The sequence below is a fragment of the Neltuma alba genome, unplaced genomic scaffold (genome assembly GCF_004799145.2).
Source record: "Neltuma alba isolate B1F8T4 unplaced genomic scaffold, ASM479914v2 tig00013463_pilon, whole genome shotgun sequence".
Lineage (NCBI taxonomy): Eukaryota > Viridiplantae > Streptophyta > Magnoliopsida > Fabales > Fabaceae > Neltuma > Neltuma alba.
This window is the reverse complement of record NW_021637698.1, coordinates 14,528-27,257: the sequence shown is the minus strand read 5'-3', so window position 1 is coordinate 27,257 and position 12,730 is coordinate 14,528. Positions and strand designations below refer to the sequence as shown.

Sequence of the window (12,730 nt, the reverse complement as noted above, 5' to 3'; positions counted from 1 at the left end):
AGTGTTCCATGAGCTTGAAGTTCATGAGTTTTTTTTTTTAAAAAAATATAATTATTTAAATAGTATTAAATCGGATGCCTTTCATAGTTTAAATTTTTTCAATCTTCTAGTTCTTCTAAAAAATGATAAACCAAATGCGATAACCAATTGTGCGAATCAACATTTTCTTTTACACTAGGTTGAATTACTATTGTAACACTGTCATCAGTAGGGTAAAATTAACCTGTCTCACAACGGTCTTAACTCAGCTCACGTTCCCTATTGGTGTAAGAATAAAATTGATTGAAATCTTATATTTATAATTGAATTCAATTTACCAGCAAACTAGTAGGGATGAGAGGTAGGAGGGGTTAAAATTACCTCATCTTGAACAGAGCACACGTTGTGCTCTCTCCTTCCCGCACGGTTCACATCTGGATACCCATTCTCGGTACTTGGGGTTGATTTTGTTGACTCTTTGACTTAGTCCGCCCGCTTTGCTCCCTTTTGCACGTTAGTTCATTGCTTGATTTCTACCATTACGCAAGTTGCCCCTCGCACAATTTGGGGTTGCACTATTGCGTGATTGGCTTTATTAGTACTTTGGTGAAGTCCACCTATAACATTATCTTGACTTTAATTTAATTTTCATAACAAATTTTCCTTTCAAAGGCTTTGTTTGCAGCAGTATAGTTTGCAAAAAGCAAGGGAAGATATTGTGCATTTTGATTTTGATTGAATATGCTTAATTGAATATGAATATATGATTGTGTTTGTTTGCAAATTTGCTTGAGCTGATACACTTCAAGCTAGCAGTTGACAAAGATTCTGTGAATGAGAATTGAACCCCAGTGAAAATCAACCGAGTATCTATAAACTCCCTCATCCCAAACACGCTAAAATCATAACAAATATCCTCAAAATAATGAAACCTTGGGGGGAAGGGGGACAAAAAACAAAAACAAAAAAGGAAGGCCAGGAAACTCAAAACATGAATTAGGAATTAAGATGCACATGTTGATGATTTACATACAGATTGTCCTTTGACGTATTAAAAATTGTTAAGCAACACTGAAAGAGCTTGCTGCGCTCTCCACAAATCTCCTTGCCCCCTTAAACCACCTCTTGTCTCCTGCTTGAGCCTTGCATATGTAAAGCTTACCATCCTTCACTGTTGCTGTGATCAATTGGTGCTTCCCGCCTTCATCTCCATCAGCAGTTCTTGTCAGCACTGTCACAGAGTAGTACTGGTTCCCACCAATCACGGGCGATGAGCTCTCTAAGATATTTGCCGTCGCCACGGCATCTGCTTCGAACCCACCCTGGCCAGTTAATAAAGTTTAGAACTCGTTAAATCACACAAGTTTGTCTGGTTTGTTCTTATAAGGCCAAAGCTTAAAAGTGATCAACTCTGTCTGTGACTGAATTCTTGTTAAACTGATCATCATGCCTCATTCCTCTTTTACTATCAGCAGTTGAAACACTCACATTTTAACATATCAGCTTTGAATAACAAAGGACATGATAAAGAAATAAATTTCCCATTTGATGATCTCACGATTCTCGTCAAGATGGTTTTACAATGGCAGTGCAGTTGTATGAAACACTCAAGTGTGTCTGTACATAGATTTTAAACCAAGTGTACAATCTGTAGGCACGAGATAGTTCTGTTACAGAGCAAACCATCTAATTACCTCGGAATCAGTTTTGCCAAAGTAGGCTTGTTTTCCTAGCAAATAATCCACCTGAAAAAGAAGCAGAATCAACTCTTGAGTTTAAGTCAGAAGTTGCTGTCATTCAAAAAAGGTATGCTTCTATAACAAAAAAAAAAAAAAAAAAAGCCCTTTATCCATAAACAAGTGGAAGCTTGTCACGAATTTACCTTAGAGAGGAACTCCTCAGGTGAACCATAGTCAGTAATGGATTTCTTATCAGTATCAGTGACTGTGACTGTGACGTAGCTGTTGGCATCGAAGTTATCCTCATATCTTAGAACCTGACCTGGGTATTCAACCTCCCTGCTGGGGTTCCACTTGGAGGGGATTGAGAGTTTGAATCCATTTCCGTTGTAGGCAATGAAGTCAGTGTCTGTCTTTGGCTTTCCAAACACATTGGCTGCAGGCAAAGCAATCATAATTTGATCAATTTTCCCAAAGAATTCGCTTGATCTTAACCATTCAGACGAGATCCAATTAACTCAGTTCCTTTTTCATTGCACATCTGCAGCCTAGTTTTACTCAATCGACCCAGAGTAAATCGTAAGCTTTAATTACCACAAACAGTTAGAATGCAAAGCAAAGCAGTTCAAGTAGTCATGGCATGGCACCAGATATAAAATAAATTCTCGGAGAAAGCAATACACCAACTTCCTTAATTACCAGCAATATTTCACCAAAGACATGAGTAATATGTATAGTAATCATTTGACGAATAAATGAAACAGTACGCATTTCCATCACCCCACATGGGTTTTTCAGTTCAAAAGTGAAGATTGTAGACTCTATCATCACAAACTCATTCTTTGTCTCTCTGTCCAGAACTTGATTAACATCATCGTTTCCAATTTTGGGTTATGCGTGATACCAAATTCTCATATCAATCACTAATCACTACAGATTTCTCCATCATCACAAGAATGAAAAAAGGACAATACCAGCTTCCCCATAGGCAGCATCAGCAGGAGAGACCTTCGAGGCAGCAGCACCGACCCCAATGAGCACAGTAAGAGCAAGTCGGCGAGAGACGAGGCTGCCGTCATCGTCTTGCTTCTGGGCCTTGCAAACAATCTGGTTTGGCTTGTTGTGTAGCACTAGACGCTGAGGAGAAGAAGAACGAGTAGGAGAAGAAGTAGCGGTACTGAGGGCGTGGTGGTGCAAGAAGCATTGAGTGGAGGCCATTGTCGTGAACAGTTCCAAACTCACCACTCTAGCTCCTAAGCGCTCTGTGAATTGCAGAGAATGGTAGTAATAATCGTGAGCTTGGAAATGGAATTGAATTTGGATGCGGGGTTTGTGATACTCATGAGTCAATGGAAATGTGGCGCTTGGAAACGGATGGATGATGATTTTTGCTCAGTTTGGATTAGATTCTTGTCAATGGATCAGGTTATAGGGGCTCTCTTGCTGCCACGTGGCAGACCTTTGCCAATTGTCTCCACGTCATTTGACTGTGTTTGGCAAGGATGGAATTAAGAAAAGATCACAAGGGGTTGGAAGTGATGACCTGTCCAAACTCCAAAATACTACCTCTGGTTCTTAATACCTTATTTAATTTTTATTTTGGTTCTAAATATAAGACCTCAATCCACTTTGTCTCTCATATTTATACATTTTTTCTCAACTTAGTCCTTCTAATAATTGTAGTCCTAGCCAATATAGTTGATTAGTAAGAATATTTTAGGAAAAATAATACATATTTATTACAAATAATTAACTTAACTTCTTTTTTCAATCTCCTCAAATTAATCAATTGAGTCTTATAATTAGAACCGTAGTATAAAATTATAAATCCCCAATACAAAATCAGAGGTTGTATCAAAGGAACCCGCCACCCTCCTCAACCCTTATCATCCATCCCCTCCTCCTCTACCCAAAAACTACGCCGTTTTGAGACCAGAATTGAAGGCTGCCATTTTTTTTTGTTCAAATCAACATTTTCTACTTTGATGTATTTTTAAGTAACATCTATTATCCTAAAATAATTTTTAGTGCACCTGATACCTAGAAATATTTTTAGTTATGCCTAGTATCTAGCAAGTTGCACTCTTAACTATTTTTTCAGTAACACCTATTATTTTTCTTGTAATAGTTAAGAATATAATAACATATATTATTCTAAAATAATTTTTAGTGCACCCGATACCTAAAAATATTTTTAGCAATACATAATATTTAGTAAGCTATGCTTTTAACTATATTTTCAGTATCACCCATTATTTTTCTTGTAATGACACCTAATATCCTAAAACTCTTAACTATTTTTTCAGTAGCACCCATTATTTTTCTTAATAACACTCTATATCCTAAAATTAGTACTGAAAAAATAATGGGTGTTACTGAAAAAATAGTTAAAAGTGCAGCTTGCTCGATATTGGGCTGGATGTCAAGTGTACTAAAAATTATTGCAGGATATTGAATAGCATTAAAAAAATACTTCAAAGTAAAAAACGTTGATTTGAAAAAGAGAAAAAAAAACAAAAAAGTGGCAGCCTTCAATTAGCTTTGGCTAGAGGTAGACGGTTCTTGTATCAAAGCATGATTGTCTTTCATATTTCCCCTTAATTGAATATTTTACCTAATTTTTTAGTAAATTGAATTTTTTATATTTCTTTTCTAGTGGCTCTCTCATAGTTTTATAAAATGCCAAAATTTAAAGTTTCTTTTCCCATCTCCATATTTTAAAGTTAAAGTATACCTTTCTCTTTTAAATTTATGACAAATTTCGGTTCAATTACGCTTATGAAGTGTATGTTCAATCGTTTAATATTTTTTTTGGCCAGGAATCGTTTACTATTAACATCGTTAATTTCATTAACTAAAAATGTTCACTTTGCAATGAAATGCTGCCATTATTGCTCTTCAGTTTAAAAATTTGTTAATTGACAAATATTTAAAATTATAACATATTTTTCATCAAATTGTCTTGTGATTAAATATTTTTCAATTTACGAATTTTAAATTAAATATTAACATGTTAGCATTTAATTGCACAATCACTGTTTAGATTTGTTGAGTTCGTATTTTATACTAATAAAATTAACGTATCAAAATTAAGAACGAAAATTACACTTTATGAATTTAATAGACTACTTTTGCTTCAGGCCCCAAAAAAAATTTAATAGACTAATTTGGAATTTATGTAAACTTAGAGAATCAATCTAGGGGGAAAAACTTAGAGAATCAAACATGTACTGGAGAATGAAACATGTAACTTTGATTTAACCCAAATTTTAATGAAAGATCATAAATTAACATATTAACATCTATATAAAATATAAAAGTTTTTTCATGATAAAAATATAGTAATTATATTTAATAAAAACAAACTTTGTAGGATCAAAAAATTCTTAGAATCTTCAATTAATTTTTATCCAATATGGAGACTATCAATGGCTAGTGCAATTTTAAATTTTAAAATTTGAAAAATCTTAATAAAAGATGAATAGATAATTTAAATTAAATTTATTTTGTCTTTTATGTGCATCCTCTGGTATTGACTTTTGAGAAGAGAAGCCGTCAAACATTATCTACTCCATAAACAATAATTTAAGTAATCATTTCCATCATAAATATAGGAATTCAAGTAATCCCTGCCACCATAAATATAGAATTTAATTAGAATGTTTACTTTTATCTTAAATATAAGATCTCAATTTATGTTTTTTAAAAAAATTTACAAATTTTTTTGTTTTTGCTATTTGATTGAATATGTGAAAGGGGTCGGGACTTGGGAGGATCAAATGAAGTACTCCTTTAAATAATCTAACATAAATTTATGACAAATAATTTAATTAAATTTATTAATATTTGCAAATTAATTATCTGACTGATAAGAGGAATACAATTTAACAAGCTGCTTAATGAAATGATTACTTAAAACATAGGCGATTGTGATCGCAAGAAATTAAACTGACCACGCAACTCTAGTCAAATTCAAGGAAGTAGCTTGCGTAATGTAAATAATCATTGTTTCTATTTAATTATGTAACAAACTCTTCAACTAAGAGTTATCCAATAACAACACCCAAATTGTTGGCAACCAAAAAAAAAACACCAAAAAAAAGCAGAAACCTTGAGAGAAATCAAAGTAGAGTTTTATTTATTTATAATTAACTAGCTAACTAAGGCTCTAATAAAATTTTGGAAAAACCTAATATATAGTTAATAATCAAGGATGAATATTGAGGTAGGGGGTGTAAAAATCATCTGCAAAGGAGTGAATAGGCTCCATGAGATAACTCGTGTTTAAGCCCTTAGCAATAAAGCTAATGGGATGGTACTCTTTGAGTCCCTTAGCGGCAACGAAAGAGACAGCCTTGTTGAACAACGTTGTACTTGTACCATTCGATGAATCTGCAGATTTGCACTTGAGCTTCACTTCTTCACCTTCGCTATAATCCACACCACTGTACAAGAAACAACCTTTGTTGCTCACTGATTCAATAGAAACGCTGCCGTTTCTTCCGTCTAACCCATGAACCACTCTGAACTGTGAAGACTGATCATCTGATGAACCAGTGGAAAAGTTGGAGAGCAATAAAGGTTTCTCTGGCCCTTGATGAATCAAGCGCCTCCCAGGAAGATGAACTGGTTCGAGCAAGACCGGCTTGTCAAGAACATCATTAATATCTGCAAATAATGTGTCTTTATTACTGTCTAGTAAGACCAGATTGAAGGTCGCATGAGTGGCTCTCACGGTGCCGGTCTGAGGTAATTTCTCCATGGCCAACGTTTTACTGTCGGTGACGTTAAGGTTGGTCAAGACGAAGCTTGAGTTTGCAGAGTCTTGTGAGAAAGTGAAGAGGTGGCTATGATTATTGGCTGGGATTGCATGCAAATAATCTTCTGGTTTCATGTTCAGATCAGAAACTTGAAGGTCCCATTCGTCCCCAACCGTGTGGCTCACAAGAAGGAATGGACCATATATGATCGCATTTACAGTTTTATATTCTGGCCTGTTATCTGAAAAATAAATCAAGTGAATTATTGTATCAGTTTTGAGATATTATGAATTCAAACTGATTAATTACATTCGTCAAGATTTATTGATTGATCATCATATACATTATTTCCGATTCTTAATATAAGAGCTCATTTAACTTTTATTTTGATCCTAAATATAAGACTCTAATATACTTTTTCACTTAATTATCTATTTTTTCTTAGGATAGTCCTTATAATAATAGTAGTTCTAACTAATACACTTGATTAATAGGGATATTTTAAGAAAGACAACATTTATTTATTACAAATAACTAACTTAACTAATTTTCTTAATCTACTCAAATTAGTCAACTAGTTTTTATATTAGGGACCGAGATAATATGTAGATATTAGTTACCTTTTATGGGTTCCAATCTTGGGGTGATGGGAAAGATGAGGGTGAGCTTGTCACTGGCGCTCCACTTTCTTGTTATCGTCAAATATGACCCTACATGAACATATTCACAGAAAGATAATCAGATATTAGATATTAATTAATACTTGGTGAGAAAAATTAAACCAAATTAAGAAATATAGATCATTGCACCAATATTCGTTTAATCTCCAATCAGTTTCAACAAGAGCAAAATTAAACCACTGATGAATGGAAGCTCTTCTATAGTATCATGGATCTAACTAAATGAATTGACCTTATAGAATAATAGCATGAATATAGTCTCTATAAAATTATAAAATGGCAGGTTTGATTCCGCTTGTAATTTCAGGCTATTAATGTCTGTTTCTCTAATTTTTCTTTAAAATGAAAGTAAATGAATTTCTACATACCTCCATTAACACGCTGGTTCAAAGGCTCGTTGTTGAGTAAAGCACTTGTGTCATTTACGTATGTCCATGTCGGTATACGAAGGTTTAATGTAGAAGACGGCACCTCTTCTCCCTACAAAAGTAGGTTAATTTGCATGTTTAGAGCATATATATCTACAAAATTAGCAATTAATATATACTATAATCAAATGACACTATTCAAAGTCATGAATAATGCTGAAGAAAATATAGGAAATTGAATAAATAAATAAATAAATAAAATACCTGGTGGGGAGAAAATGTGAAGGTGACACGGACAAAAGGGTCATAAGAAGAATAAGTCGAGAGAGTTTGATTGAGGAGGAAGTTGGCAGCTTTCCAATTGAAAGTAGTTGAGATATATTGAGCAATATAAAGAGTAGGGTTTTTATTGGCTGTATCTTCCTGCTCAAAATAAATGGTGTCTCCAAGCTTAGAGAAAGATTCGATTCCAGTGCCATAACAGCACCAGAAGGAATCAAACTTAAAGCCCCAACCATGATTTGAAACAGCCTTGGAAACACCACGACCTTGTGGGAGCATGTAGATCATAACCCCAGGTTCTGTCCCTCTTTGTATGCCCAACACTCCATTTGTTAATATTCTCTCGTAATAATCTGCATATGATACATCTTTTGTCCATCTATATAGATTCCGAGCAACCTATAGGAAAGCACAGTTAATTAAGACTCGGAGCAAAATTGTAGACTTTAAATAAAAAGATTTTTTTTCCTAAGCACAAGTATCCTCTGCCTATTAAAGGCAATATTGTTTAAGGTATTGTCATATACTACCTCCGGTCCTAATTATAAGACCCAGTTGACTTATTTGAGGAGATTAAGGAAGTAAGTTAAGTTAGTTATTTGTAATAAATAAGTGTTGTCATTCCTAAAATATCCTTGCTAATTAAGTGTATTGGTTAGAACTATCATTATTAGAAGGACTATCTTGGAAAAAAATGCATAAATATGATAGACAAAATGGATTGGGGTCTTATAATTAGGACCAAACAAAAAGTCAAACGGGGTCTTATATTAAGGACCGGAGGTAGTATTAAATATGAACATCTCGTTTAATAAGGATTCAAATTTTAGTTCGCCACATTATAAGGAACTTTCTGTTGGTCAAATAATTTGTATGCCAGATATGTTGCTAAAACGGTTGCCATATGTTATATTATGAAATGTCATGAAAGTCCATATGACAGGGACAGGAGGGAGCATGGCATTTCATCCTATTAAGGAACCATTCTGAGAAATTATCGTTAAGTTTGGTTAAATTCCTCTCTTTTACTACACATCGCCGTCACATCATCATGCCATTGCCGCTTAATCAACACATCTCATCAGCTCTTCGGAAGTCTTGACCAAAGCTGACCATAATGTTAATGGTTTAATAAATCTGGACTGAAGTTGACTATATACACAACCTTAGAGACCAGAACCTATATTTTCCCAAAATTAAAGAAAATGATACTCCTCTAGTCCTTAATTAACTGATTTAATTTGTGTGTGTACATGTGAGTATATTTGTTGGCAAAAAAAAAAAAGTGTGTATATTGTACCTTCAACATGTTGTAAGATGAACAAGACTCTTCGGTGTCGGATTTTAGAATTTCACCCATTCTGTCTGGATTTTGCCTGATAAATTTAAACCGTTACCATTTAAAAATAGCACGAAAGAGATTTTTTTTTCAACAAAAGAAATACTGTTTGTGTTAATTATACATATTTGTGAAGTAATGGCTGCAAAACTAAATGAAAATATATTAAACATACCAATGCTCAGACTGACTTGAGCCTCCAGTCGCATATGCGTGTGAAGTGTTAACAAGGTCCAAAAAGTAAGTGGATATTTCCTAACATATAAATCAAAATAGCAAACGTTAGACAAATATCAAACAATCATATAATTCCACTTCAATAGGGTTGAAACTTTTAAAGATGATTATTTTGGATGATATATTTCAAAAGAAAAATAGTAGCATAACAAAGATTTAGGAGCATGTCCCCCTCCCGGAAAAAAAAGAAAGAAAGAAAGAAAGAAACACGGGCAAATGGCATTGTAGACGAAGGAAATCTTTTTTTTTTCCCATTAATGAAATTATTTTAAAAGTATTTTCCTTAATTTTCTAAAAGCAGGCTAGGTTTTAGGATATGCAGAGATATTTAATTAATCTGTTAGGATATATATGAGTATGGAACTAGTTTAGTGCTCATCATGGTGAGTATCATGATGCTCATGAAATTTCAACCATTCAAATTTAATATAAATGATCAAACTTTAATATTTAATATTTTTTTAAATTATTTTTTGTTAATAGGTGCATAATTCAAAATAAATATAATATTTTAACTGTAAGTTTTTTTTAAAAAAATAACTTTTTTATTTAAAAATTACTGGTTAAAAAGTTTAAATCTAGATCATTAAAACTATATCTCAATGGTTTATATTTTACCGCAACGATATTACCACGATGAGCACCAAAACTAATTCCACGTGAGTGTGTGTTTATTTACCTTGTAAAGCGGGTCACCAACAATCTCATAGCGCATTTGACCTCCAATAACGACGGCCAGATGAGTATTCGCATGAAGACCCGTTATGTCACCAGACTACGAAAATGCAAAATAACAATAAGATTCAAAACTTAATATTAATCATCAAAACTATAATTAATTAATTAACTAATTAAATAGCTATGCACCTTAGTGGCAAGTAAGCCGAAAAAGCAAGGCTTATCAAACATGTGAGCCAATGTACGATACTTAGAATTGCCTGTGAAGTGGTAAATCCTATAAAGCACATCGTTCATTCCACCAAACTCATCGTTCAATATCTCATAGAACTTGGGCACTGTGTTCTTCTCCACAAACTTCATCACCCTGTCGTAGAAGTAATCCGCCATCCACGTCACCATCCTTAATGCCTCCTCGTTCTCCCCAAACGTATATTGATCCAACAGCCCCGCCATTACCTGTATTATTCATACCCACACACACATGTTTGGTTATTATTGATCATGAGTCCGAGCCTCGTAACGTGGATAATATCAAACACCTTTTTTAATACTCCTCCGGTATATGACCTATTTAACTAATTTAATTAGATTAAAAAAGTTGGGTAAGTTAGTTAACTATAAGAAATTTGACATGTTTTTCCTAAAACATCATAATCATCTTTCTTAATATTATTCCTCCCTCACTTACTTAATTATGGTTGAGAAAGTATCCATAGGAGTAATTTATGATAAAATGATAAATATGAGAAATAGATCTTATATTTAGAACAAAAATTAACTTAACAATTAGGTCCTATATTAAATATCCGATGAGTTATTAGAATATAATATAATAAGTACCTTGTGAACGGTGTAATAGGGAGCCCAGACAAATTCCAGAGCTTCAAGACGATCAAAGAGCTCGGTTGGAAATGCAGAGAGATATCCGGTGTTCATTTTCTTCTGACATAAAGAGAGATTGCCAACAAGGGCATCCATCTTCTCCTTCACTGCTTCATTGTGAGTGCTTGCCCACATGTGCGCAGTTGCACTCAAATAATGACCTGAAATAATCATCAGTCCCAAAAGTTAATTGACTTTTTTCCATCTAAATATAAATAACATTACTGTAATTAACTTAAATTGGTCAACTTTCAGATAAAAGTTTCTCTTGCAAATGTTAATCCAAAATTGTCCCATGGCAGTGTTGGATTTGAGGTATGAGCTGCCCCTCTCAATTTTCCCTTCTTGTTTAATGTTTTTCCTTGTTTCTTTTTAATATTAGATTTTAAATAAAGTTAGTGAAATTTTGACATATTATCAGTCAAAAATGGTGCTGTTTCAATTTTTATGATTTCTCAAAGAATTTGGGTCTAAATTAAGAAGAAACAGCAACACTAATTTTAGGATGCATACTCTTTTTAAAAAAATCATAAAACATTAAAAACAATACCATTTTTTAACCATGAGATATCAAAATTTCAACATGTAGAATCTAATAGAAAAAAGAAATCGGAAAAAAAACATTTGGAAAGTAGTGGAAAAATTGAGCAGCAGCAGAGATGAGGCAACTCGTGATTTCAATATACTACCTCCAGTCCTAATTACAAGATCTCGTTTGTAAATTATAAACGAGAAGGACCGGTAGTACAAAGATAGCTATAGGTTAAAAAAAAAAAAACATATATACTAACCAACAAAGTGACCACGAAGCTCAATATAAGGACCTTCCCAGCCTCCATAAGGTTCACCATGAGTAGGCAAACCAGCCGTCTTCCTAAAGCTCCAAATCAAACGATCAACATCAAACATCAACAGATACTGCAGATTCGTGTTCTGGGCAGTATGATGATGCGAATCTGGGTTCAACCTCACATCGTGCAGAGACACTGGTCTAAGAACACCTTGAGGAGGCGAATATTCACCGTCCTTGTTCATCTCTCTGTACATGGCTTCCCCCTCATATGCATCTTCTTGTTTCAGCATCTTTCTGGGAAGAAGGTCGGGCCATGGCGATTCATGATGATGATGGTGATGGGCGTGCTTGTAATAATGAGCCATAGCTTCGACTCTTAAAGACTCGTTTTTGGAGACTTCGTATCGAAAGCTGTGAGATGATTCCAATGGAGGAAGGTTCGAACATGTCTTCGGGAATTCCTCCGCATGGCCGCATAGTGGAATAGCAAAGAGAAAAAGAACCACTAACTTCAAAGCTTTCTTCATCTTCTCACTTTTGGATCAAAACCAGCCAGTTCTCTTTCTGCCTCATTAGATATATATATAACCATGAGAATGTTATTTGTGAATATATTAAAATAATAATATGTATGGTTTGGTTTGCTGGCTTGTTTTAATAAATTTTCTTCAGATCTCATCATGTTCTTCTATGGAGAAGTTGTTCAAATAGATTCTTTAAGCACTAGATTTGTTATACATTTAGATTTTCTAAGATCATTTAGATTTTGCATTATATTTCAGATAATGAGATGATATTTTTAATATTCTATTCATTTAATTATATTTTTTAAAAGAAGATTTGGCATAGAACATCATATATTTTCCAAAAATATATATATGTACACATTTTTTAAAATTAATATGTATAGGCACATATTTTATTTTATAATTCTTTTGAGATTTAGAGAAGTTAATAACAAATTGAAATATGACATGAACATGTTCATGCTAATTAATGACTCTTTGTTATTTGCTAAGAAGATAGAAAATAAATTTTGAAAATACTTTG

General features: G+C 33.5%; 2 protein-coding genes across 2 annotated transcripts; both read right to left on the bottom strand.

The window, feature by feature from the left end:
* Window positions 1-953: 953 nt before the first annotated feature.
* On the bottom strand, window positions 954-2,932 carry LOC114737568 (oxygen-evolving enhancer protein 2, chloroplastic). Its single transcript, XM_028925519.1, has 4 exons — window positions 2,633-2,932; window positions 1,862-2,094; window positions 1,674-1,724; window positions 954-1,301 (listed from the first exon to the last, which is right to left on the bottom strand). The coding sequence occupies exons 1-4, from the start codon at window positions 2,874-2,876 to the stop codon at window positions 1,041-1,043; spliced, it is 789 nt and encodes a 262-aa protein (XP_028781352.1). The 5' UTR covers window positions 2,877-2,932; the 3' UTR covers window positions 954-1,040.
* Window positions 2,933-5,865: 2,933 nt separating this feature from the next.
* LOC114737572 (uncharacterized) lies at window positions 5,866-12,207 on the bottom strand. The gene is made up of 10 exons (XM_028925524.1): window positions 11,679-12,207; window positions 10,846-11,048; window positions 10,192-10,461; window positions 10,004-10,099; window positions 9,263-9,342; window positions 9,049-9,124; window positions 7,731-8,147; window positions 7,467-7,578; window positions 7,039-7,128; window positions 5,866-6,659 (listed from the first exon to the last, which is right to left on the bottom strand). The coding sequence occupies exons 1-10, from the start codon at window positions 12,205-12,207 to the stop codon at window positions 5,866-5,868; spliced, it is 2,667 nt and encodes an 888-aa protein (XP_028781357.1).
* Between the last annotated feature and the right edge of the window lie 523 nt (window positions 12,208-12,730).

Coding starts and splice junctions, on each gene's coding strand:
- LOC114737572 (XM_028925524.1), bottom strand. CDS start 12,207: ATGAAGAAAGCTTTGAAGTTAGTGGTTCTTTTTCTCTTTGCTATTCCA. Junction 10,462..10,845: donor CCTATTACACCGTTCACAAG/GTACTTATTATA, acceptor TGAATAATACAG/GTAATGGCGGGGCTGTTGGA. Junction 8,148..9,048: donor CATCTTACAACATGTTGAAG/GTACAATATACA, acceptor GCTTTCCTATAG/GTTGCTCGGAATCTATATAG.
- LOC114737568 (XM_028925519.1), bottom strand. CDS start 2,876: ATGGCCTCCACTCAATGCTTCTTGCACCACCACGCCCTCAGTACCGCT. Junction 1,725..1,861: donor CTGAGGAGTTCCTCTCTAAG/GTAAATTCGTGA, acceptor CTTCTTTTTCAG/GTGGATTATTTGCTAGGAAA. Junction 1,302..1,673: donor TTGGCAAAACTGATTCCGAG/GTAATTAGATGG, acceptor TTAACTGGCCAG/GGTGGGTTCGAAGCAGATGC.